The 27,808-nt window shown below is 34.8% G+C and overlaps 2 protein-coding genes across 3 annotated transcripts in view; both read left to right on the top strand.

Moving 5' to 3' along the window:
* Positions 1 to 27,808, top strand: part of LOC126771095 (cadherin-23) — a 37,468-nt gene that overhangs the window by 7,190 nt on the left and 2,470 nt on the right. Inside the window, exons 2-28 of one of the 2 annotated variants that reach the window (XM_050490813.1) lie at positions 8,495 to 8,870; positions 10,704 to 10,855; positions 10,932 to 11,150; positions 11,511 to 11,802; positions 11,962 to 12,134; positions 12,303 to 12,500; positions 12,614 to 12,807; positions 13,161 to 13,361; positions 14,919 to 15,033; positions 15,357 to 15,519; positions 15,716 to 15,873; positions 16,789 to 16,944; positions 17,574 to 17,753; positions 18,062 to 18,196; positions 18,807 to 18,991; positions 19,262 to 19,521; positions 20,226 to 20,380; positions 21,098 to 21,265; positions 22,214 to 22,371; positions 22,662 to 22,843; positions 22,937 to 23,166; positions 25,391 to 25,579; positions 25,760 to 26,040; positions 26,130 to 26,370; positions 26,456 to 26,641; positions 26,790 to 27,125; positions 27,375 to 27,573. In XM_050490813.1, the coding sequence (XP_050346770.1) occupies positions 8,663 to 8,870; positions 10,704 to 10,855; positions 10,932 to 11,150; positions 11,511 to 11,802; positions 11,962 to 12,134; positions 12,303 to 12,500; positions 12,614 to 12,807; positions 13,161 to 13,361; positions 14,919 to 15,033; positions 15,357 to 15,519; positions 15,716 to 15,873; positions 16,789 to 16,944; positions 17,574 to 17,753; positions 18,062 to 18,196; positions 18,807 to 18,991; positions 19,262 to 19,521; positions 20,226 to 20,380; positions 21,098 to 21,265; positions 22,214 to 22,371; positions 22,662 to 22,843; positions 22,937 to 23,166; positions 25,391 to 25,579; positions 25,760 to 26,040; positions 26,130 to 26,370; positions 26,456 to 26,641; positions 26,790 to 27,125; positions 27,375 to 27,573 (5,314 nt within the window). In that variant the 5' untranslated portion in view covers positions 8,495 to 8,662. Of the gene's footprint in view, positions 1 to 8,494; positions 8,871 to 10,703; positions 10,856 to 10,931; positions 11,151 to 11,510; positions 11,803 to 11,961; positions 12,135 to 12,302; positions 12,501 to 12,613; positions 12,808 to 13,160; positions 13,362 to 14,918; positions 15,034 to 15,356; positions 15,520 to 15,715; positions 15,874 to 16,788; positions 16,945 to 17,573; positions 17,754 to 18,061; positions 18,197 to 18,806; positions 18,992 to 19,261; positions 19,522 to 20,216; positions 20,381 to 21,097; positions 21,266 to 22,213; positions 22,372 to 22,661; positions 22,844 to 22,936; positions 23,167 to 25,390; positions 25,580 to 25,759; positions 26,041 to 26,129; positions 26,371 to 26,455; positions 26,642 to 26,789; positions 27,126 to 27,374; positions 27,574 to 27,808 lie in introns of both variants that reach the window. The other variant, XM_050490812.1, reaches the window with a different exon arrangement.
* Positions 526 to 1,536, top strand: LOC126771150 (prostaglandin reductase 1-like). Its single transcript, XM_050490904.1, has one exon. It carries the CDS (start codon positions 526 to 528, stop codon positions 1,534 to 1,536), a length of 1,011 nt encoding a protein of 336 aa, XP_050346861.1.

Raw genomic sequence — 27,808 nt, 5'->3', positions numbered from 1 at the left:
ATATAAGCATTTCTATGCTTTGATTTGCTTATATGGCTTATCTAATATATATTTCTATATTTCGTATGTAATAACTGTAAATTGCGTTATCAATTGCACATTTATTATATACATATGTTACATTATTCTAAATCCCCAAATATGGGTTAAGCAGTTATATCCCTTGTACCTATAATGACACGGACTCAACCGTCTATCAAAACCGTTGAAACATAAAAACACTGTATTGTTGACTGACGGTAAAATAAATGGTGAATTGGTACTCATCCAGACAGACATCTGGACAAAGCAGTTTCAATAAAATTTATCGTAATTATATTCTATATATAGTTGCGCTATAATCCTTTATTTTCACGTGATACCGGCTTATTCAGATTATACTATCATTTTATAATTTTATACATTTCTGATTAGTTTATCCCTACAGATATAAAGAGGGCGAAGTAGATAATGGAACTAGATTTTTTTGTCACTTGAACATAAGTGAACGCTCACTAGAATACTACTCTGTAATTGTAATTAAAAATGGTAAAAGCTCGACAATATGTCGTGAAGAAATATTTTGAAGGTGTGCCAAAGAGAGACGATTTTGAAATAGAAGAGTACGAGCTTCCGTCGCTTAAAAATGGAGAAATACTCGTCAAAACAGAATGGGTGGGTATTGAACCCTACCAAAGAGCATACAATAGAAGGTTTCCAATTCCATTTAAACAATTTAGTATTCAAGTTGGGCTGGTTGTTGACTCCAAAGATCCTCAATTTCCGATAGGATCTAGAGTAATATCACATGAAGGTTGGTGTGACTATAGTGTTATAAAAACAGACGCACGTGATGATAAATTTGATATTCAAGTTAGCCTTTTACCTGATTTAAAAGGACTCCCACCTACCTTTGCACTTGGAGTAGTAGGTATGTTGGGGGCTACGGCGTACTTCGGTCTTCTCGAAATATGTCAGCCCAAAGTCGGTGAAACCATTGTTGTGACTGGGGCTGCGGGCGCTGTTGGATCACTAGTGGGTCAAATCGCTAAACTAAAAGGCTGCCGAGTTATTGGTTTTGCAGGTTCGGATGAAAAAACTGAATGGTTGGAGAAAGAATTAGGATTTGACGTAGCTTTAAATTACAAAAAGGTAGATATACACAAAGAACTTCGGAAAGCTGCACCAAATGGTGTAGACTGCTACTTCGATAATGTTGGAGGGGAAATTAGTAGTATTATTATGAACCATATGAATGAATTCGGAAGAGTGTGTGTATGTGGAAGCATTAGTGTTTATAATGAAGATTATACGAAACTACCAAAAGCCACTGTAACACAGTTTGATATAGTGATGAAGCAAATAAAAGTTGAGGGAATTTTAGTAACACGATGGAAAAGTCGAATGTCAGAAGCCTTTACTGATATCGTTCAATGGATTAAATCTGGAGACATCAAAGTCCGAGAACATGTGATAGAAGGTTTTGACAATATTTACGATGCTTTTTTAGGAATGCTGGCAGGCGAAAATATTGGTAAAACAATAGTAAAAGTTTAAATATGTAATTATAATAGGAATAATAAAAAATAATAAAAGTAAGTAAATAAAAAGTACCTGGTAATGGTGATAAGTATATCTATATAATCATCACTTCCATTACATTACATACAATTATGTCAAAAAAAGAGTGAAATGTTTTCAGTTATGTATGTATATATGTATAATATGAGTTTCTTAATGCCACCATAACTTTTAAATGCCTGAACAGATAAGGATTTTTGGTGCAACATAAGGACTCTCCTCATGATTCCGAGTGACGCTGGCTGTAAATGTATTCATTCAAACAGGGCAGTCGTGTTGTTTTATTTTTTTTTAATTATTAGTTATTGTGTTAATGAATGTTAAGCTTTATTTTCAATAATATATATCATAATATAAAAAGAATTATAACATTTAAATTGTTTTTGATTTTTTTATTCGTCTCAACTCTAATTTTAACCAAAGTTATTTGAACAAAAATACATAAACTTTAAATTTGTGTGGAATCGTGAATCAGACACCCTAGCGCTTAACCACGCACGGACACGGTTTGTAAGCAACACTCACCTGCGATGGGGCAAACGTCCTTAAATACATGTAGCATAATATCAACATTCATTTACATCTAATTTAATTACTATGGTAAATAAAATAAAAACGTTTTAATTCAGGTATCGAATTGAAACAGCAATGTTATTCTGCTAACTGACACTTTTTTTCTTTTATATATTTTTTATGTATTTATTTATTTGCGAGACATTAGCTAAGCAATTGTCATGAGATCAAAGTCTATAGACGTATACTGTCCAAAAAAGTGTTACATAGATTTTTATATTCCTATAAATACAATGAATATTGTGTTGTAAAAATATTGACCTAAAATGAAAGCTACTAAACAAACATTTTTTTATAAATATCGAATGGTTTACTTAGTAACGAACTTGGAAAAATAGTAAGCGTTTATGAGTTAGGAGGAAGTGACCCCATAATTAAGAGCGAACGCGAAGGTACTTTCGCATATAAAAAGCGGCTCACCTGCTGTGTATCTTCAACGGAATTTTTTTCAAAGTATCCATTATTATAGGACGATATATCGGATCAATACATAATCTCATCGCTCTCGCGTATATGATCTATGTATGTAAACCTTCCAAAATCGAATACATTTTACTGAACTTCACACATTTCTTTTTTCTTATTAACTGGATAGACTTTTGACTTGACATAGAATTTGATTTTCCTAGGACCTAGCTATATCCAATTAAATTGATTTAAATATCAAAATTTTATATAATATATATTCTAGCTTATGACTATGTTGATAAACTAACTTAAGATACAGAAAATTTTACACTCATCGGATAAGTAGCTGTTGCGTGATTTGAAATGCCTCAGCCTCATAGTAATTTTAAGTGACGTATTAAAATATTTTTCCTTACTTTTAAAACGTATGGTGTAATGGAATCACAAACCAATGTAGATAAAAACATGCAGAGAAACATATTATACTGCGTAATAAATATTATATTCCTCACAAGCATATATTAGAAACTCATTTGACGGTTATTAAATCTTTAAAAATAAATAATCTGTAACATGCAAACAATAGATTGTACAGTTATATTTTTATTTAAATCGAGAACGAAATAATTATTTCAACTATGATGGGTATATAATTTTTCATAATATTTATGATGCTACTTTATAATTTGCACGTTTCAATCTTAAGCTATATTAATAAAAACAGGAAATATGCATATAATTTATTGGCAAAAAATATATTATTATTATGCATTATGTGGATTAATTTATTGGGACATGCCTATAGGTACCTAAGCCTTACTTTCCAAGGAACATCTTCCTATATCCACTCGAAATCCATACTCTCGAGATGGCCCTTAACAGTATTTATTTTTTACAATTCTCTACTTATTATAAATACAGAAACAAAAGGTATTATACTTAAATAATTGCATATCTATCAGGTATCTCTTTGTTGAGGTTAGTTTACAATCATCATGAATTTGTCCATGTTCCATTAATTTAGAATCATATTTTTCTCTTCCATTAATTATTCTCTCTTTTCATATCCTCAGTTATTTCCTTCTTGCATACATCATTTGTTACTGTCCAACATTTTTGTCTTCTACTACTCGCCTTACACATTCATACCAACAACTCATAATCAATCACCATAATCGACTTTTCTCATTATATGTCCACACCATAAACGTTTTAAAAAAAGTACCCTGATACCGTTTTACTAAAATACTTGTGAAATACTAAACATTATGCAACAAGAAATATTCATTAAATAAATACTTTTACGTTTTAGTATTTTAAAAGTTAAAAAGTTACAACACTAGTGCTGCAATGCAAAATGTTACAAATACATAAACCAACAGTAAAATATATTGATTGCATTATAATTATTGAATGAAGCATTGCGAATAGTTTTATCTCTATAAAATTTTATTATGAAATTATCAATTCGACAAGCAAACATCGTTTTATGTATGTTTCAATTAGTATAAAATAAAAACGTTAGTTCAACTTTACACCTATTGTCTTGTATAGAACCTGTAAAAATATACAGTATAGTAAATACATTATAATTTTTAAAACAAGAAAATTATTAAAAAAAGTAACAACCTGTAAATGTCCCACTGATGAGCTAAGGCCTCCTCTCCCTTTTTGAGGAGAAGGTTTGGAGCTTATTCCACCACGCTGCTCCAATGCGGGTTGGTGGAATACACATGTGGCAGAATTTCGATGAAATTAGACACATGCAGGTTTCCTCACGATGTTTTCCTTCACCGAAAAGCACGAGATGAATTATAAACAGAAATTAAGCACATGAAAATTCAGAGGTGCTTGCCCGGGTTTGAACCCACGTTCATCGGTTAAGATTCACGCGTTCTTACCACTGGGCCATCTCGACTACGAAATTTAATTAATATTGAATTATTAAACTATTCAATATTAATTTCGCCAACTAAATAATTATAAATCGTCCCAACTTCGCAGATACATTAATGATTTGATATGATACATTGATGGTGACACAAGGTATAAATAATATTTAAAAAAAGCTTTACTATACATGATTATGGAAATAATAGAGCTTGGAGTTAGTATTCGTTGATGTACATACAATAAAATATAAATATAATGTTTTCACCTGTAAACTATAGGTCTGGCAGCCATCGTTTGGAAAACTGCCAATCCAAAAAATTTTTATCTGACTACGCAAACATTATAAGCCATAAACATAAATATAAAAATATATGCAATATTTAAGCGTATTGGGGGATAACTCAATTCTTAAACTATCTTGAGTGTCATATAAATCCGAATAATAGTGTTTGCTTAACATAAAAATAATCCTAATCTCACGATAATTATCAGTATGATATTTGTACTGCTTATAAAATTTCCTACATATTTTTATAACATCTACTAACGCCAGTATTAAAGACAAAATGTATTAATTGCGTGTATGATTGAGTAGCGATAACGAATACAACTGATACGGTCTCATAAAAAAATTGGACGTGACAATCGAAATATATAAAACATTTAAATTTACGATTTGAGTTCCCACACTATGAAATAACAAACTATAATAGTATTTTATACACACTGCGATTATTTTATGAAGACATAGAAGTTCACTAATTCATTTATTGGGTTTATTATACTCAAATTTTTAGACGGCAAAACAGCCTTATTAGAATTAACCTGAAAACGAAACCCAACAATACCTATAAGCCTAATATTGTTGGTAGCCCGGTCGCTAAAACCGAAGTGAGTAAGAACTCACTTCAATACCTCACCCGTAAAATTTTGACAACCGAATTATCTTACCTATATTCTATTTTGATGTATGTATTATTGAAATGATTATTATGGTCAATGTCGTATATCACTTTCTGACATTTCACGACCGTTTACTGCGGTGTTTTACGAGTTTGTTCCTACAAAATAGTCCTGGACAAATTATAATTTAATTAAGCAGTTTAATTTGGTGTTTTTCCATCTGAATATTACATAGAGACGCAATATCGAACTCAAAATGCGTATGGAAACATTTTTTACACATCTATATCTCTATTATAGCACAGTACACTTCCAATAGCGTTTAACTTTTAAATAATATTTCTCTCTCTTTATATGCGTAGAAAAAGTGTAGGTACGGCAATTTTCAATGTTCATGTACGATATAGTTGTATCAAATTAACGGCCTGCGTAAAGTTCATTGAATTAACAGAGGGTAGCTTTCTCTTGTTTCGGTACCGCTCTGAACTCCTTTCGTAGTTCTATCTTCCGTCACACCCATCGCACACAAATAACACACATTGGGTACATACTTAATTCGTACAATATAACACTTTCTTGAGGCAACGCTTAAAAACGACGATATAAAATTTAATGAATATTTTATTTTAAGTATCGCATTTTTAAAATGTGGTCATCTAAATACTTACTAATGTTGGGAGCTTATGACATTAAATCCGGTATGTGACTTATTATCGCCTACATTTTTTCTCTAGGATAGACTAAATAAAGTTGTTCCTGTAACATTTTTATTATAATATTATGTATAAAGTAAGATAAAACATTTAATTAAAAAAAAAAAAGCTAAAAGCTAGGTAACTAACTTATCGAATTATAATTGTAGTGATAGCATACAACAAAATGAAGTTCATTCCCCGATAATGTTTCCCACCCGTCACCACTGTCAACGGCCTTCGCCCGTTGCGCTCTTTGCTCCTTTTGTTTCAAGCATCGCATGACAGGACGCATTTCGACGCCCATTTTTGACGCATTGTCGGTATACGTCAACGACATCTCAATACATTACACGCATCCGGCGACACGAGGTCAATTTTAATTATTTTTATGTAATCTAACTATTGTTTTGAAATATGATGCATGTGAACGAACCTCTTTACAAAATATTCACTCGCTTTAAATAATGCCGCTTGATGAAATTACGTTGTTCGTGTCATTGTGAATGTTGAAGTAATGCTTACTTCATTAGTTAACCTGTGAACAGAGAATTTTGTAATTGTAAGAGAAAATATGAGTAAACAGAAGCGTGTTCTTTAATAAGTCTTTTATATATATAAATAGTTTACAAAACCACTTTAATAATACCTACGTATTCATTATATTCGTCAATAATAAAGCATTTGAAATCGTCGTAAGCGTTAAAAGAAATCGTCTTGAGTAATAGTAAAAAGTAGAAGATTTTGAGTCAATTAGTTCCAGATGAACAAGTAAAGTTGATGGTAGTTTTTATCAATTCCAAGCATTTCTTAATAGTGTTATTGTTACCATAGAATTAAATTATATTGCGTGAATTTATTTCGCGTAGCATCTAAGATAATAAAAAATATTTTAGAATGCTTTTGTTTTATTGATCTTAATACATTATGGCCTCATTTAGACTAAATTTAAGCTGAAGACTGACAGTTAAGCTGAAGTTAAAATTGTCATATTTTGTTTACAATAATTGCCAGTATTTGTTTTATTTTACTAATTATAAGATACTAATCCTCAGCAGGATTTCTGATCCTATAGATCTCATGACCATCCATGATCTCATGAAGATAAGCAACTGAGAGCAGGTTACTTATCTTTTTTTACTTCGTTCGCAAGAAATTAGTTACTCCACTTTCCATATATACTTTCGATCCGTAATTTATTACCTAAGAGTACCTTACCCTTAGGATATTTTTTATTTAAAAAAAAAGATTATAGAATTGAGTTTTTATTTAAACTGAGGCCTAAACTCCAGTCTCCCATACCTCAACGAACTATCATCCTCTATTTGACAACACTTTGATATAAATTTCTTTATGTTCAAGTACATTATATAAGGAACTTATGTTTAAAAATGTATGCTCCTAGACACACCCATCGGCTTAATCGGCTATCCTGTGTTTAGTTAGCCAGTGTCGTTGTTAAGTCAGTCAACGTTACTTGTATTAAGTTAAATAATTAATAAAGCTACGCTAAGCCAAACTTACCATATTGGTTCATTATTATGCACTAGACTATATTTAGGCAATGACAAAATCGAGAAAGGAAATCTACCCCTTAAACAACTTGTAAAAATAATATTACTTCTTATGTAAAAAAATAAATGTTTTAATGTATATTATATAGTACATTCAATGTTATCTATATAAAAAGAATTTATGGACAAAATATTTATATTCGATTTATTTAAGATACTTTATTAATCGACGTTTTTAGAATTTACTCGTACAGAATTGCACTCTTTTTCTTAACTATTAAAAAAGTACGACATTATATTTAAAGAAAAAAAAAGTATAGAGAAAAACCTAAACGTTAAGCATGCATGTGTTAATGCCGTCTAACAATAAGACACGGCCAGTTAACAACCTCAGCCTTTGACACGCACTGGTTATCCACCGAGATAACCTACATGCCGATGAGTATAATATTGTAAACGTGCAAACTACTAGATAAATAAATAAATGTACAGACGGATAAATAAGTAAATTATAACGAGACAAACATGTTATGATCGTAGCAAACATGACAGCTACTTATTTTTATCAGATTGATTAATCGTATTTAAACAATATAAGTGTGTATGTTGCCGCTGACCTTAAAAATTAAAGATATTTAGGATTTTTTATAGGTTCGTACAAATATTATACTCTATTTCCTCAAAAATTACTGGCTGACACACTTAATAATTAAATATATAAATAAATTCCGATTTGAAATAAACTTTTTTTAATTATTTAACTTTTAAACATATAAACAGATTTTTTATCATTGTAAAAAGTGGTCTGCATTCTATCATTATCATAATTTTCTTAAAATTAATACAATATTTCTATTAGTTAAATTTGTATTACCTAAAACTTAAAATGCTTATTAACAAAATACTTTCTAAACAAACAAAACTTTTAAAAAATTGTCACATCTATTACAGGTACTCGCAAGTTTAACGGCACGTAGCAGAAATTAACTTAAGAGAGTGGTGTCAACACTTTCGCCCGTATTGCACGCGCCAAATCTTCTCACGGTGAAACCGTGCGAAAGTAGTGGGAAAATGTTCTTTATTACAATAAACAATAAGATCCAATGCGGCAGATGAGCCATGAAAGCGAAGGTGCGTTTCTTCGCAAAAAATGCGAAAACTCCACCAAGGGTTCGTTTAAAACCGGGACAGAAAATATGTATCGAATGTGTGTTTTGGTTACTGGTGTGTATCCAAATAGTGTCAGCGAACAGACCACCGCGATTTCTTATCGATGGACGCTCAGAAATAGTTATAAGATTAAAGGAAGGCCCTGACACGCCCGTTGGTAAGTTATTGGATATTCTTTAAGATGATGTAATTATATACCTCCGATGCCGTGTACCGATTAAATGAAGACCTGACTAGTTCCGTACATATGTACATTGCGTTTAACGACCTTACAAGCCAATATCTATTACACAAGATGGAATGGATACTCTTAAGTTATTGTTTATTACTTATACAATGTTCATAAAATATGTTTTATCGGTGGTGAGGCTTCGTGCAGGCACACCAACCCTCTAATTCATTATTCTACCGCCAAACTTTAATACCTTGTATTCCTGTTTCGATTTAAAGGCTTTGATTAATGTATTTTAAATGTTATTATACGTACCAGAAAAATAAAATATAAAAAAAAAATATGCCAAAACTGAACTAAGTATAAAATGTATGATATATATCTATATCATATATATATGGCATGCATATTATTTTCCAAAGAGAGAATTATACGTACAATTATACAAAGTCTAAATTACAATGTACTTAAGTGCAATGGTATCAATGATTCAAAGAACATAATATCTTCGAACCCATCGTGGGCATCTTCAAAATTGTTTAAAAATAATACCAAATGATATGAAGAAACAATTGATTCAATTTATTCAAGGATACTGAAGGCGTATTCATATAATTTATGCATTAATTTATCGTAATTAAATATTAACCTATTTTACAGGTTAATATTTAATTAAATAATCGTACGTAATATTCCAATGTTACTTTGAAATAATCATCGTACTTTCATAGTCATTATAGTAAAAAACGAATACACAAAATTGGTGTAGTTTGTTTGAGTGAAAACCATGACAGGACAGACATCCGGAAATTACAATGAGGGGGAAGTGGGGTTGCCAAGACAACAAACACCCAACAGGGGAAGCCATACTATAATCCCGCTTATCCGAAATATGAAACGAAATGCTATTAGTCACACGTTGTACATGACTTATTGGAATAAAATGATGTTCCTTTCCAGTAAAAACATAGTAACTGGTGATTTCAAGTCTTATAATGTTTTTTTTTATAGGTAGGCAGGTAAATTAATCACTTGGTGGTAAGTGGATGTGATCAACAGATACCATAGAAATTAGCACTTTTCTTTCCCCGTCAATTCGCTGCCAACTGGTAGCGTAGTAGGATCTATGATGTTAAATCTCTCACACGGAATAGTGCAATACAAATTACAATATTTATTTTTTAAAATAGAGAGAATAGAGAGAATTTTTTTTAACAATAACATTTACCCTTAAATATATTCTAATGTAATATTGTTTATTATATCACAATTGTTTATATTTCATCTCATTCTCGGTGGTAAAGTAAAATATCGCGAAGAACAGAACAGAAACAGATGTCAGATGACACTGGTACATAACAAGTGTCATCAAGATGGTACACAACATCCAAAACTTTTCCCGTAAGGAGAGGGCCTTTGTTAGTTTTTCACATCATACTTAACTTAAATAAATATTCATCCAATGATGGATTTTATACATTTATATTTCATCTCATTCTCGGTGGTAAAGTAAAATATCACGAAGAACAGAACAGAAACAGATGTCAGATGATACTGGTACATAACAAGTGTCATCAAGATGGTACACAACATCCAAAACTTTTCCCGTAAGGAGGGGGCCTTTGTTAGTTTTTCACATCATACTTAACATAAATAAATATTCATCCAATGATGGATTTTATACATTTCAGTTTAAACAAATGCATTTGATGATCTCGTATTAATACTCATTATTCTATCATTCACTGTCTAAATATAGTTAAGTCCTAAAGTAGGCTTTCATATTATTTTCATTATTAAGTACATTTTGAATTTCAGGTAGCTTACTATACCGTTTAAGGGGTGTCGACCCTGACGGAGATGCATTGCGGTTTGGAATAAGAGAGCAAGTCGGTAGTGATATATTAAGAATAGAAGCCATTTCGTCCAACGAAGCTAATATTTATTTAGTTAAGGAATTAGATAGAGAGGTAAAAGACACCAAATATCCGTTTGTTTATATTTATTTTAAAAATAATAATGAAAAATTATTTAAATGTTTTTCAGGTGCGTGATGAATATTCTTTTGTGCTTACATTAACTGATGGCAATCTAGGCGAGGGTAATTTTATTACGCAAAGCTTCTTATTGTTAGTCGAGGATGTAAATGACAACGAACCCGTTTTTAAGCCTTACCCTTCTGCAATTACCGTTAAGGAAGACGCACCACCGGGCGTTTTACTAACAGTGGAAGCAACAGATCTTGATGAGGGAGCTTATGGTCAGGTATACAAAATATTTTTATTTTTTATAAAAAAATCAATACATCAAGTTTTGATTTTATGACTATAATATTAATATAAACTTTTTACTAATATAATCTTAATCTAATTAACGTTTGCTAGTCGAAATCACATTAAGTTGAGCTGTCACTGTCATACATACTATAAGACAGCTGACAAGGTCATTGACCGTTAAGAAACTGTCAAGGAACTGCGAATGTCAATGTCAAAACATTCAAAAATAAATCATAATATTGTTATAAATTATCTTCTGACTTCTGGTATATTATATTATATATTATAAAATATTTAGGTGCCTTAAGTTAGGTAAGGAAAAAATAAAAAAATATTTGCAATTCTACAGGTTTTATACAACTTACAAGAACTAGACGGTGATGTAGAAAATTTTGCTATACAAACAGTTAATGGGAAAGGAGTAATACGTTTGTCGAATCCACTAGATTATGAGCGAAAATCGCTATATCAGTTAAGAATACTAGCAGTGGATAGGGCTAATCAGGGGAGAGTGAATACGGGTACGGCCGCTATCTTAGTGAAGGTGCAAGATGTTGAAGATCAGCCACCGGAGTTTGTGGTTGCCAGTCCTGTTACCAGAATCAGCGAAGATGCACCTGTCGGAACATCGGTTTTACAAGGTATTCTCTATTAAAATAACTTACTAACTACACAATTTTAATGATAGTGTTAATATATGATATTTTATTACCTTTTTGTGGTATATTTTCAAACATTTATGTAATATTTTACAACAAAAGACTAAATTCATATAAAGAATAAAAAGATTTTTTTTTCAGTGCGAGCAATTGATGGTGATAGGGGCATTAATAACCGCATCTCATACAGTATCATATCTGGAGGAGAAGAGCACTTTGACATTGATAGCAGCTCTGGAATTGTTTACACAATCAGTCCCTTAGACCGAGAAGACCCTAGAAATAGCAATGGAGCTTATATACTTGAAATTTTGGTACATTTTTTGATTAAATTCTTATATTATGTATTTTAAAACAATTTTAAATTATGGAGCTCAATTTTATTATATTATTTCTGCTAATCTAATAAATTTTTTATTTCCATTCCTCAGATAAATTTATAAAACATTTAAGTATAAAGACATTTCCTTCATTATTTTTAGGCCACAGAAGAGTCTCATATGATTTCCCCATTGCCTAGTGCTACAACAGAAGTAACAATCATAGTTACTGATGTAAATGATGAAGAGCCCAGGTTCAGAAGTGATAGATACGTCGGGGAAGTGATAGAGAATGCACAGCAAAACACTCCTATAACATTTTTGCAAGATGCAATACCGGAAGTTTTTGATTATGATCAGGTGAAGTGATGCATATTTTATCATTAAATTTGAGTTGATAACCGAATTTTAATTTATTTCCATACATTATTTAAATTGTCATGCTTACAAAATAAAACTTGTATTTATTTCAGGGAAAAAATGGGACTTTTGAACTTTATTTAGTAGGTGATAAGGGTGTTTTTGATGTCACACCTTTTAAAGGCATCAATGAGGCCTCTTTTCTAATAAGAGTGAATGACCCATCCTATTTGGATTATGAAAAAGTTACAGTCATGAACTTCAGTCTAGTCGCCAAAGAGATTGTTACCAAAGATCCAAAAATGAGGTAATTCCAGCATAGACTACAATGTGAAAAAACATCTAGCTCCTACTAGCCAGAACTAGGCATAAATCCGGGCTGATTATCAAATCACTAAGTTATCTTGCAAAATGGCTAGAAATTGCAATTTAAATTCAATGACAATAAACTGATGTAAATTGTCACAATTTAGAAACAAATAAAATTTTACTTTTTAAATATGTAGGATAAAATAAATACAAAGTTTTTGAATTAAATTTAGCTTATAATAAAATTTTCTTTAGATAACCGAATGTTTGGGCCTTAGATTAAAAATATTAAAATTTTAAAACTAAAAGATAAGATAATTTCACTTTTTTTATTTTGAAACATATTTTTAGTGTAGTACCAATAACGGTACACATAAAGGACGAAAACGACAACTTCCCTGAGTTTACTGAGTCACTCTACACGGTTTCCATACCTGAAAATTGTGGTGTCGGCACTACAGTAGCTTGGGTACAAGCATTGGACAAAGACTCTGACAACTATGGTACTAGAGGTGTGAGATACACTAGTCTTAGTGGCAGTATTGCTCATTTGTAAGTATCTTTATATTTTGCGCAGATGCTAAATCATAAACGCTACATTTAAACATCCGAAGGGCCAGGGTAACTACAGGCACAAGCGGCATCACATCTTAGTTCCTATGCTTGGTGGCTAGTATTTATTACGCCAATATCTATGGAGGATAGTGATCATTTACCATCAGGTGGCCCATTGGTTGGTCCGGTCCGGTGTTATATAAAAAAAGACTAAATAAGTAACTTACTAGTAAACACTTTTTTTTTTACTTATATTAAATAAATTAGATATTAAAGTTTATTATTTTAGATGTAATGTTTATTCTGTTCATTATAACCTGCTATTTCGAATGTTTAGGACAGATAAATATATTATTCTAATAGATAAAAACGCAGTCTAGGTATTCTATCGTCCTCTTGTTCGAGGGAGCATAATGACCATTCGACATACAAAATAAAATGCACCTTATTTCTATTTAACACAAAGTCGTTTATTTTTACGTACTGATTGTTTCGCAATGAATAGCGAGTTTCGCGCTGATGTGATCAGTTTGCTTTTGAAAGCGTAGTGAATACATCTCTGGAAAGCGAAGTACAAGAACGATTATTCCATCACTAAGAGTTCTTAGTGATTTAATTTATTCAATTATTATATTTTCTGTACAATTTCTTGGCAATTTTAAACAGTTTTAATCTCTCTCGAAAGGTCTCGCGGATTCGTATAACATAACTTCTACAGACGATATATATTAACTGGTCTAGGAATAAGTAGAAATCGTCTACGTATTTTCTTTTTTGTTTTTTTTTTTTGCATTTCATGTTTTTGAAATTTGACTGAGCCGCTGGCATTGACTCTGGTTTAGACCAAACACTGTATGTAGGTAATAAAAAAAGCTGTTTAAATTTTGGCACACATTTCTTTTTTTGTCTTTCGTCTTTTCCATCGAAAAAACCTCAATAGCAGCCCATTGTCTGCCGTTGAAAGTGAAGTACACTACCGGTACTAGATAGGAATAGAGTCCACTTGTGTTTGCGTACAAGCTTGAGCACATACGCGCGCATAATATTTCCCACGCAGATGGCTGTGAGAATGGCCAATGGCTGAAATTGGCCATTGATCATTATCATATAATACAACAGATTTTGATAATATCGGTAATATTTAAAACCAAGTGATGCTTACTCAATTTGAACATAAGAATCACTTTTATATACATTATCATATAATCAAACAAAATATGATCGGCGCTTACATATCAAGAAAGTTACTATCAGTACATATTACAAAACAAAGTCGCATCTGTCTGTCCGAATGTGATAAACTCAAAAGCTACCGATTGGATTTTTATACGATGTACACCAATAGACGGAGCTATTCATAAGGAAAGTTTAGGTGTATAACTCATTTAATCACTTCTTATTTACACTGGCCTTTAAATACCCGTATGTACCTATTGCAAAAAATAAGACGATGATCGTTTAGGATTGGAAAAAATCATGCCGACTCTGCGTTACTGGCTGTGCACTGCTTAGTAGCTGTCCAGTATATCCTTCTAAAGATATTGGTAATTTCAGACTTCACCTCAACCCAATATCAGGCGTGATAACGGTAAAAGAAGCAGGCGACGATAGTTTTGATCGCGAACTCGTTTCGAGGCATTATCTAACAGTCGAAGCGCGGGATGATCAGGTACTGTGCGCCTACCAATTATTTAGACTTTTGATAAATAGTTCTTAGAATTTTACTTTCAAACTTGTTATCTTTAAGATTTCGTCATTAGATATAAGAATAAATAATCTAAGTATAAATTTTATATTCATTAATTCTATACTATAATTATAAATAAAACACATTATATAATTTTATAAATTAAAACAAAAACAATTTCTGACAAGCATGATGTAGGTAAGAATTCTATTGCCGTGTATCATAAGGATATTAGCTTATGAACCAATAATAATGTTACAAATTATAACGAATATTTGATGCTATTATAAAATAATTTTATTTAGGGTAAGGGTAACAGAAACACCGTCCAGCTGATAATAAACATAGATGATGTAAACGACAACGCTCCGATGTTCCTCGCTAATAAATACGAAGCAAGATTATTAGAAAATGAACTGGAATTCGAGAATCCGCTTATATTAGAAGCTAGAGATATTGATTTGAATGGTAAGAATATAGTATTTAATTTTTTTTTATTTAGATTTAAATATATAGCTCTTGCGAAGACTTTTTATATGTATAACCTATTCCAATGACAGTAAGGTGAAATAAACAAACCCTAAGCTTAAATATACCACGCGATCTGCTAACAACGTTGCTATATTATGTACACAAAAAACTTCATGATTATTATCTATTCAAGGTACAAAGAACAGTCACATAGAGTATTCCATAGTCGGTGGTGACTACAGGAAAAATTTCTCAATAGATCCAAACTTGGGCATTATAACACCAGTCGGGGGAATTGATTTTGAACAATTACCCGGTGATAATAGCAACATTCGACCCATCCATTTAACTGTAAGTATCACTATATATATCTAATTCTTTAAAGAATAATATTCTTTTATTTATATCAGAAAGGCTTTCGAGCAACTCTGCCATCTGATTGTAATTGGTCATCTACACTTATATACTCTGGTACTTTATAAGAAAAACACTCTTTAGACCGTTAATGCTCCACCAACGACGATGTGATGTTGAGTGTGTTTGTAACTAACCTGGTGCACTCACCCTTCGTACTGAACTAAAAACAGTAACACCAATTTTTCCCCATCCTTTCCTGGGGCAAGGTATTCGATTTAATTACAAAATCCCGCAATCATCTTTATATTTTCTATAATTGCTACGGAACTTTAGTCAGACACATGTTTCACAATGCCAATAGTTATTTAATGATTTGTTTCTTGTGAGAAATGGTCGAAAACATGATTATGTAATTTTAAATGGTAATTCGTTATGTTTGAGTGTTGTACGTTTGAATTTTAGTTAAATCGAGTAATTTGTGCAATTAAGTTAAATTTTAAATTTATGGCTGTGGAAAGTGTAGATGTTCGTTGATATTTATACAAATCATACAAAATTAAAATTACCGGATTCCTTCAAATGAGACGTGAAGAGGCCTCTTGCGGGATGGCAAGGCGGGGGCGGCTAGTACAGAACATACTTGCCGACTGTACTGGCCGTCGCCGCCTTTGGACTCTACTACCACACACCATCAGGTAGAGTAGAGTCATTTGCCTTCCCGGTAAATATATAAAGAAACTCCATATGAAAAAGTATTTACTAAATTTTTTGCTTTTAATTTTTTGCAGAATCTACATTTCATACTGCGGTAGCTTTACATTTGTTTTAATCTTGTGAAATAACGTTTAAAAAGTGCTTATTAACTTACATATTTTACCTAAATAAATTATGATATTGCTTGTGCTTTAGGTTCGAGCACGCGATTTTGGTACGCCTTCTCTGACGTCCACGGTGCCGGTTACGGTGTACGTGCAAGACGTGAACGATCACGCGCCGCTGTTCACGCAAATGGTGTACCGGAGAGCTATACCCGAAGACATGCCGGGTGGAACGAGTGTTTTAGAAGTAAGAGGCTTATTTAAGAATATTAAAAATGCATTGGATGTACATACATGTACTGAGGGAACTATCTCGAAGTTTGTTCTCGCATCTCAAGGAGAAAGCATGGAGCTTATCCTATCACACTGTTCTAATGCGATTTAGTGATATATGTATGTCATCCTTCTTATTAACCTTTACAGCAATAAATGATTAAAACTCGATGATCGACGTTATACTTTGTTATGTTAATGTTGCAGTGAGTGACATAGTCTACTATAAAATTTTTTATATAAAATTAGTAGGCGGACGAGCATATGGGCACCTAATGGTAAATGGTCACTAACGCCCATAGACATTGGCATTGCAAGAAATATTAACAATCGCTTACATCGCCAATGCGCCATCATCCTTGGGAACTAAGATACTATGTCCCATGTGCCTGTAATTACACTGGCTCACTCACCCTTCAAACCGGAACACAATAATACCAAGTACTGCTGTTTTGCGGTATAATATCCGAAGAGTGTGTGGTATCTACCCAGACGAGCTTGCACATAGCCCTACCAGTGTTAGATTATATTCTACAGTTCATGCCGGAATATGCAGTGTGTGTGTATTAGGCTGTTAAGTTAGAGTTCGGCTCTGTTTCCAAGGTGAAAGCTCGCGACGGCGACGGCTCCTCCGTCAACAGCGCGCTGGTGTACCGCATCCAGCGCGGCGCCAGCGACAAGTTCGTGATGGACTCGCGCTCCGGGCTCGTGTCCGTCGCCAACGGCTCGTCGCTCGACCCCGACCGGACCGACCCCAAGACCACGCGCTACACGCTCACCGTGGTAACTATTTGTAGCGGCTGGCACAATGTTGCCACTTTTAGACGTCCAAATACGAACAAATACGTTTTCATTTACTCAAACAGGCTGACAACGCCTATGCGTGCCAACACTATAAATAAATAATAATATTTTGTCGTTATAGATAAATGAATTTAGCAAATTAAACATTTACATTTTATAAATTATTTTCTTAATATATTTTTTTATTTGTTGACAAAAAAAAATCTTTAGATTGCTTAATCTAACGAAGAGGTACATCCGCAATGAGTAAGTAAAAGTTAAATAACTAATATATTATCGTTTTCCAGGTGGCTCTAGATGGCGGAATAGGAGACCAGCAACTAAGTGCAGCGGTTATCGTAAACATAACTATTGTTGATGTTAACAATAAGCCACCAGTTCTTATTGAACCCGGTGTTGTTCACGTTATGGAGAATACGCGGGTCAGTTTATAATAAATAGATTTACTTTTGAAATTAATAAATGATAATATGCACATACGCTTTTGACTTGTCATTTTGAAAGTCAATTAGATGTACTTTACATTGTGTATGTATGTTCGGAACGACTGCCTCGTTGATCTAGTGGCTTGATGTAAAGCCGTAGACCCGGAGGTCCTGGGTTCAATTCCAAAGTCGGACCAATAAAAAGTTATTGAGTTTTTCTGTTAGAAAATTGGAATCTGGAGTCGTGTCGTGTGTACACTCCCCTGCCTCGGAAAGCGCGTAAAGCCGTTAGTCCTGCTTGAACTTTTTCCGGTCGTGTCGGATTGCCGTCCCATCGGATTATGAGAGTGAGGGAAGAGAGAGTGCACCTGTGTTTGCGCTCACACTTGTGCATTTTAATATCTCCTGCTCAGTTGGCTAATCTCTCTTGAGATTGGCCGCAATGGCCAAAATCGATCTGGAGGACATTATTATTATTATATTCGGAACGTACAGAAAAGATAGGCAAGAAACTATCTGAAACTGTTTTATGACGTTGGTGCGGTCTTTGTAATGAAAACTTTAATATATGAAAACTATTTTTTATAAATTATTTTGTTTCTACAAGGTCGGTACAACCATATACAGAGCTCAAGCTTACGATTTAGACGAACAGCCAGTTCTAAGGTTCGCTATAGACAAATCGGGAAGTTATGCTAAAAACGAGGATGGAGTGCCAGTAGCTATCTCAGAATATGATTACCTGTCTCTATGGGATTTAAACACTATAGATGGTACACTGAGAGTTGTTCGGTGAGTTTTACGTTATATTATAAAAAAACGACATGATATTTTAATTTTAAGGACACTATGCAAATAAATAGAAATGTAAATGTTAGTAATTTCTTCTATACAAATGGATATAATTTTTAGCATAAACAACTTTGTTAGATTTTGAATCGAACATTTTATCGGAACATATGTTATGGAATAAAGTAAAAATTATCTAAATAAAGGATTATATTCTTTGAATCAAAATATAAATAGCGAAAATATTATATATAAATGGTGAAAATTTCACAGATTACTAGACAGAGAAAAAGTCGAAATTATAAAACTAGCTATCACAGTTGAAGACATGGCCGCAATAGACGATGGGCCGAAACAAACAGCCTCAGCTATGTTAACGATAATCGTAGAAGATGAAAATGATAATAATCCTAAATTTAGGAAACCATTTTACAAAACTTCCATTACCGAGAACTCAAAACACGGCATGCATATTGAGACTGTGATAGCGGATGACGCTGACAAGAATAGAACGATGACCTACTTTTTAGAAGGTAAGTAAGATGTTTAAAAATCGGAGTTTATTAAAATTGAATGTAATACATAAATTTAATGACGTTGAAAAGTAAATTTTGAATATTTACGTCTTCCTAATTAGTAATTCAAGGTTATGATATGAGTTCAGTTAAGTCAAAACCTTTCAATAAAACTCTATCGATGTTGATTACAAATAAGTCATAAATTATCATTGTTAGAAATTTTCTAGACAAATTCTATTTACCCTTAAAGTGCTCGTACCAACCTTTCCTGAAATTGCCTGATGCGACACCTACCATTCGATAGATAATCTTTCGGGCATTAAGTCTATATTTATGTTATATCTTTATATAATTGCGGAGCATACCTTTATAGCGCATAGCTTATAAAACAGAGTCCCTCCGCCGCGTTTGTCTGTCTGAATGCGATAAACTCAAAAACTACTGAACGGTTTTTTATACGGTTTCACCAATGGACGGAGTAATTCACAAGGTAGGTCATAGGTTTAGGTCATAGCGACTGGCGTGCGCCGCGTAAACCAATATAAAGTATATCCATATACAGAGTTATATGTATCACGGTATAAACGTTTTATGCAGACCCTTATGCTACCAAAGCTGGGACGGTCAGCAAGTGAATACATAAAAGTTATGTGTAAGTTACGCTATGCAATCCAATTAAAAATGCCAAGTATTAAATTAACTAACACTAGGTTCTGAAGAAATGAGAAGCTTCCTTCACATGGAGAGCGCAACCGGAGAAGTGGTGGTCGCCAACAGAATAGACCACGAAATGTATTCTTGGTTAAACGTCACCGTGAAAGCCGTGGACAGTGGCGTTCCATCGCGATATGCTGTCGTAGATCTGTTCATACAGGTTTGTATTTTTATTTATCTCTTACATAATACAGTTCGCGTCATCTAACTTCAGTTTAGAGATCTTTATTTACTCAAAGAACATACAGTTCACTTAAAAAGCAATTTAAGAAATTTCACGTAGTAAAAAAGGGTAGACAATCTAATCGTATCGTATTAATCTTATTGAAAAATGTAATGTTGTGATAAAATACAGTACAGATCCATCCAAATGACCAGAAAGAGAAATGGAGATTCTCGAAAGTAACAACAAAAAGAACAAAAAATAAATAATAATAAAAATATAGATTTTTTTTATTCCTTAATAATGTTTTTGGTGTTGTATGTGTGTTTGTACGTGTTTTATATGTGTTCGTGTAGATGTGTGTGTGCGTATGTGTGTGTGGGTGCGTATGTGTATGTGTGTGTCTGTTTTTTTTAATGTGGGTGTGTTGTTTTAATCGTAAATATTTTTTTTAACTTTACCGCTCTAAAGCGTAAAATATAAAATACCACGATAATAATGTAATTATTAGCTCATAGAATGAAATATTTTTTGTACACTAACTTTGGTATAATTATCGACAACTTTATTCGTGAAGACCATATTTCAGAGCGTGAAAATAACATAACGCGAACTATGTAGTTAAAATACTAGTTAATATCATAAAGTTATTTAAAAAAAAACTTAAATGATATATTATTTTTCTTTAAATGTATGTATTTCTTTACAACTTAGGTATTAGACGAAAACGATAATAATCCTGTATTTGAGCCATCACCATTCGAATTTCGTGTGAGAGAAGACGCGGAGCCTGGAACAACTGTCGCTAATATAGTTGCTAAAGACGCTGATTCCGGAGATTATGGGAAAATTACTTATCTTCTAGATAGAGTCTCGACACAGGTAATACTTTTATAGCAGACCCGGAGGTCCTGGGTTCAATTCCCAGGTCGAGCCAATAAAAAGTTATTGGGTTTTTCTGTCAGAAAATTCTCATTAGCAGCCCGGAGTCTGGAAGTTGGAAGTGTGTACACTCCCGTGCCTCGGAAAGCACGTAAAGCCGTTGGTCCTGCGCCTGAACTCTTTCCGGTCGTGTCGGATTGCCGTCCCATCGGATTGCCGTCCCATCGGATTATGAGAGTTTGGGAATAGAAAGTGCACCTGTGTTTGCGCACACACTTGTGCACTATAATATCTCCTGCGTAGTTGGCTAATCTCTCTTGAGATTGGCCGCCGTGGCCGAAATCGGTCTGGAGGACATTATTATATTATTATTACTTTTTTATCTATCAAACGGTCTTGAGGCTCACCTGATGGAAAGTGACTACCACCGCCCATGGACCTGCAACACCGAAGGGCTTGCAGGTCAGGTTCGTTTAAAGAATTACATAAAACATTTCTTCAATAGTTTACACTTACGTCGAACATTATACATTACTAAATTTCAAATACATGTTGCACTGATTAGGAAGACTTCTGACCGAAATTCGATTCAAACCTCTCAACTCTTGAACTCCAAGGTACTGCTAAGATTGTTGCCATAAAACCCAATTTTTAACCCATGTTAAGCTAGCCACTAGATCTATAAGAAAACAGATGATACTTCTAGTAAAATTATTATTTTTTCGCTTACATTACGCCACTACTATCAAAAGTTGGAATTTATTCGTTGGTTAACTTACACTGGTTGGTTGATTAACAGCTATATATTTCCTCTTCTAATAAAAGATACATAACTTAAATTAAAAATTATAGTATATATAACTAATTAAAATAGGTACTTTTGAAATAAAAGTACTTCGAAAGTTAAAAAATTTGTAAATTTATTTATTCAATAAGTTCGTTTTTTAGGGAAAATTTCTAATAAATGCTGACACGGGAGCTTTGAAGGTATCGGATTGGTTAGATCGTGAATCTCAGTCCGTATACAACTTGGTGGTAGAAGCTTGGGATAACTACCAGTTCGGATACCTTAGTGGTGAAAGTCGAAATGCGTTCAAACAAATTATGTAAGTAGATTTAAATTTCGTTTTGAAACTAACGACCGATTACTGAATCGCTGATCAAAATCGGATCAAATAATTGACGATCAGACAATGACAAATCAAATTAAAGTCAATGTGAGTTGTCATCGTTTGATAGCAATTGATGACGCAAAATGCGTTGAGTAATGATGTTTATGCCAATAATACACAAGATATAATACCCTATGTTACGTAATAAATTATTTGAAAATATAATTCAAGATACAAATATATATACACAGTTTTTAAGTATTTCATTCCGTGTTATTTTCTAGCGTTCATATAGAAGACGTTAATGACAATCCACCAGTACTAAGCCTTCCATTAGAATGCGTCACAATAACTGAATTCCACAACTACCGGGAGGCTATAGTGTCTATAACGGCTACTGATGCTGACGATAATAATACCCCCAATGGAAGAGTTCAGTTTCATCTGGTTGCTGGGAAAGGACATGGTAAGAGTATAGTCAAATAAAAAAATGAGTACAAGTTACAAACTGTTAATGGCCCAAAACTGGACTTTCAATAATTCTATTTACAATTTTTAGAACTCTTCCGTTTCGAACAAGTGGGAGGGGACGCCAACACTGGTCGTTTATTTGCTAAACAATCTCTGAAAGATCGTTTCGGCAATTACACCCTAATTGTTGAAGCGAGAGACCTCGGTATCCCAGCCAATGTAGTGAGAGGGGACCTGCATGTTTGTGTGACGGATTACAATGACCACGCGCCGATATTCGTTCATCCCCCCCAGAACGTCACCATTAAAGTGCCTGAGGCAAGTAATGTGTTTACTAATTGTAAAAACTGCTTGGAACTACATTTTTATAAAATTGTTATATGCGTTGTAAATTATTTGGATGATTGGAGTATTTTAAATTTGACGAGCTACGTCGTGGCGTTGGCGTGGTTGGTAGAGACTCGCCTTTCACGCCGATGGTTGTGGGTTCGATTTCCACCCAGGACAGACATTTGTGTGCATGAACATGTCTGTTTGTCCTGAGTCTGGGTGTAATTATCTATATAAGTACGTACTTACAAAAGAAAAGTAGTATATGTGGTATATCAGTTGTCTGATTTCCATAGTACAAGCTCTGCTTTATTTGGGATTAGATGGCTGTGTGTGAATAACCGTGCCATCAAGGCTGCGATTGAGCAAAATCGGGGATCGAAAGTGTTCGCTCGCAAGTTTGGGAGGCCGCGTCTGACAAAACTTAAAACTGAAAATGGTGGGGTCGTTACCTCTAGGCCTGAGATTGTCGGAGAAGTAGAGAGGTTTTATGGGCAGTTGTTCTCTTCAAGATCGGATAAACCCGTGGGAATCAGTATTGATGACCAGCGCGCCCCTTTTATGCGCCATTACTCCGAGGAGCTCTCGGTCGTTGACCAAGGCGAGATTAGTGCGGCTCTAGAACAGCTTAAAAACAACAAAGCTCCGGGAGATGACGGAATCACAACAGAGTTGCTTAAGGCAGGCGGGACTCCGGTCCTGAAAGAGCTAGCAAGCCTCTTTAATTCCGTCATCCAACATGGCAAGACCCCGGAAACGTGGAGCGGGAGTGAGGTGGTACTGTTTTTCAAGAAAGGTGATAAAACCCTCTTAAAAAACTACAGACCAATCTCCCTCCTGAGTCACGTGTATAAGCTGTTCTCAAGAGTCGTCACGAACCGTCTCGCCAGACGACTTGACGAGTTCCAGCCCCCAGAGCAAGCCGGCTTTCGATCAGGCTACAGCACCGTGGATCACATCCATACTGTTCGGCAGATTGTGCAGAAGACCGAAGAGTACAATCAGCCGCTGTGTATGGCATTTGTGGACTACGAGAAAGCCTTCGACTCCATCGAAACCTGGGCACTGCTCGACTCATTGCAGAGATGTCATATCGATTGGAGATATATCGAGGTACTGAGATGTCTGTACAACGCCGCTACAATGACTGTCCACATCCAGGACTGTAAGACGAAAGCGATCCAACTGCGCAGAGGGGTGAGACAGGGGGATGTAATATCCCCGAAACTGTTCACCAACGCGTTGGAAGACGTTTTCAAGACGCTGGATTGGACTAGGTATGGAGTCAATGTAAACGGCAAGTACATCTCACACCTTCGATTTGCCGACGATATCGTCATCATAGCATAGTCGCTGGAACAACTCACCGAAAGGCTGCGTTGCCTAGGCGAGTCTTCCCGGTGTGTCGGTCTCGGTATAAACTTGGACAAGACCAAGGTCATGTTCAATAGACATGTCGTGCCGGGACCGATATACGTCGAGGGGAAACCTCTCGAAGTTGTTAGTGAATATACCTACATACAAGTCGGTAGGAACAACTTCGAGAAGGAAGCCGATCGAAGAATTCGCTTGGGATGGGCAGCATTTGGCAACCTTCGTCAAGTCCTCAAGTCGTCTATACCGCAATGTTTGAAGACGAAAGTCTTCAACCACTGCGTCTGTGGACACTAACTGCGGGACTAGTCCACAAATTCAAAGTCGCTCAGCGTGCTATGGAGCGAGCTATGCTCGGAGTATCTTTGAAGGATAAGATCAGAAATGAGATTATCCGGAAAAGAACCGGAGTCACCGACATAGCTTGCAAAATTAGCAGGCTGAAGTGGCAGTGGGCTGGTCACGTATGTCGTAGGACCGATGGCCGTTGGAGCAGACGAGTCCTAGAGTGGAGACCGCGAATCGGCTAGCGCAGCGTAGGGCGCCCTCCAGCCAGGTGGACCGACGACCTTAAGAAGGTGGCGGGCACCAACTGGATGCGGAAGGCGGAGGACAGGGAGCTTTGGCGCACCTTGGGAGAGGCCTATGTTCAGCAGTGGACAACGATTGGCTGTTGATTGATTGATTGATTGATTGTGTGAATAATGTCCCAGGATATTTAAAATAATGATTATTTTTTTTATTTTGATATGTTAATCCGCTCCACTATAAGCGAATTAAATGCGAAGAAAACGTAAACACAAAAAATCAAATATAGACAAGTTACTTTTATTTTTAGAACGCTACGATAGGAACAACAGTTATAGAAGTGCGCGCGATCGACGCTGATATAGGACCAAACGGTGCCGTCCGGTACAGACTGCGGCAAGATGCGCAGGGGGCTTGGAGGGCCTTCGCGCTCCATGCCACCACCGGAGCCCTGAGGACAGCTAAGTCCTTCGACAGAGACAAACAAACTACTTACCAGGTAATAGATATCGCAACAGCGTGAACAGAATTGGGGACAACTTTGAAATAAAAGAATTACCAGAATGCTATTATATTATTTTTATCAACATACTTTTAAAAATAAATAATATTTAAAAAAAAAACAATGTTATATATTATATGCAATAAATTCTAATTTATTAATTTTTCGTCTAATCAGCTGAGAATAGAAGCATACGACCTCGGTCTACCGACGCCGCTCAGTTCCGACCTCGATCTAACCGTCTATATACAAAACGTCGACAACTACCGCCCACGATTTCCCTTCAAACATATACATTTGAATATTACTGAAAACGTTCAAGATTACAGTGCATACCTACCGAGTGTTATAGAGAGAGATGAGATAGATAGAGGAGATGAGCCAATGTTGCCAGTGTGCTATTATATCGTCGAGGGGAATGAAGGTGGAATGTTCGATGTGGATAGAAATTCTCACAGGTATTCCTTTTAAATTAAATAAATATTTTATTTCCTTTGCCTTTTTTAGGTAACTAAAAATATAAATAACAAAATATATTTCACACCAGGCTAACATCGAAATCACTGGACAGGGAACAAAAAGACCAATACGTGCTAACCATTTTAGCCACAGAAGATTGTACAATGTCTAAACCGAATTACGAAGAAGGGTTGGACGCGTCGAGTACTTTAAAAGTGCATATATTAGTGAACGACGTCAACGACAATAGTCCGCAGTTCGTTACTAAAATATTCACAGGCGGAGTTACCACTGAAGCGGACTTTGGTATTGAATTCATGCATGTTAAGGTAATTTGAAATATAATATTTAAAAAAGTGAGAGAGCATAGACCGGTTTCTACTTTTACATGAAATAACTAACCTTTTTTATTAGGCTGTAGATTCGGATGAAGGGATCAATGCAAAAATAAGTTACTATTTGTTAGGAGACGTGAAAGAAACATTGACAGAAGGATTGGAAAACTTGGCGGTTTCGCCGTTTCTAGTACATGCTGAAACTGGCGCGGTGTCACTAAATTTCGACCCTCAGAAAGGGATGAAGGGTTATTTCGATTTTAAGGTAAAATTTATATCTTTATTTCTACGAAGAATCTTATATCGAATAATATATTTTCAATACATAAAACTTTTCGTTCTATTTTCAAAAAAGACTTCTCTAAAACATAAGCAAAATAGTTGTCATAAGTAAAGTTAAATGAAATTAACAGGTATTGGCGAACGATACAGATGGATTGCAAGACGAAGCTCACGTGTTTATATATCTCCTACGTGAAGACCAGCGAGTTCGTTTCGTTCTACGTTCCCATCCCTCCGAAATTCGAGACAAAATTAATACATTCCGTGAAAAACTCGCCCTTGTAACCGAGTCCGTCGTCAATATAGACGACTTACGAGTACACGAGAATAAAGACGGTTCGGTCGATAACACAAAAACTGATTTATATTTACATCTTGTGAATGGCGAGGATCATTCGGTGCTGGAAGTGGATCAAGTACTCAAACTCGTCGATAAGAACATAGAGCAACTAGATGAACTGTTTAAGGTTTGTTTATATTGTACAGGGTTTGAAAATTGAGTTGTCACATTTTTTTATTTCCCTTTATCTGTTCTCCTTAAGTTTTTGGAGTTATTTTGACAGACCTCACGGCTGTGCCTGTAGTAGTCACGCTATTAAGAGCTTATTTCTAGATAATAAAAATGATTTAGACATAAATATTTGAGCCCTTAAAAGCTCTAGTAATATCACAATATAGTCAAGCATACGACGTTACTTAATGATATTCCGTTGTAGGAATTCAACGTGCTGGACACGCAGCCGGCTGAGTTCTCTGCGCTGTCGGCGGAGCGGTTGTCGTCGTCGCAGGCGGTGTACTGGCTGGCGTGGAGCTCGCTGCTGCTGGGCGCGCTGCTGCTGCTGTCCGTGCTGGCGGCGCTGGCGCAGCGAGCAGACTACGCGAGGCGACTCAAAGCCGCCACCGCCACCGCCTATTGTGAGTTGAAAACATTCATGTGACGGCCCGCCGTACCACCATTAACGATTATGAATTTTATAAAGGTGCACAAATTGTCCCTTGTGTATTTTTTTGCAAATAACTTATATATGGGGATACTCAACCATATGTAGCAGCCCCGCAACATCGGCGTCCAGCGATTCCATCGTGGTACTGATAAGTGCCACTGCACGGCGCTAGCTTCGACACCCAGGTCGTCGTCTCACCATATCAT

Source organism: Nymphalis io, chromosome 10, assembly GCF_905147045.1.
Source record: "Nymphalis io chromosome 10, ilAglIoxx1.1, whole genome shotgun sequence".
NCBI classification, from domain to species: domain Eukaryota; kingdom Metazoa; phylum Arthropoda; class Insecta; order Lepidoptera; family Nymphalidae; genus Nymphalis; species Nymphalis io.
The sequence above is the reverse complement of the archived record's forward strand: the minus strand, read 5'-3'. Positions and strand labels throughout refer to the sequence as shown.

Bases quoted from the DNA above. Each gene is read 5' to 3' on its own strand.
- LOC126771150 (XM_050490904.1), top strand. From the start codon at position 526: ATGGTAAAAGCTCGACAATATGTCGTGAAGAAATATTTTGAAGGTGTG.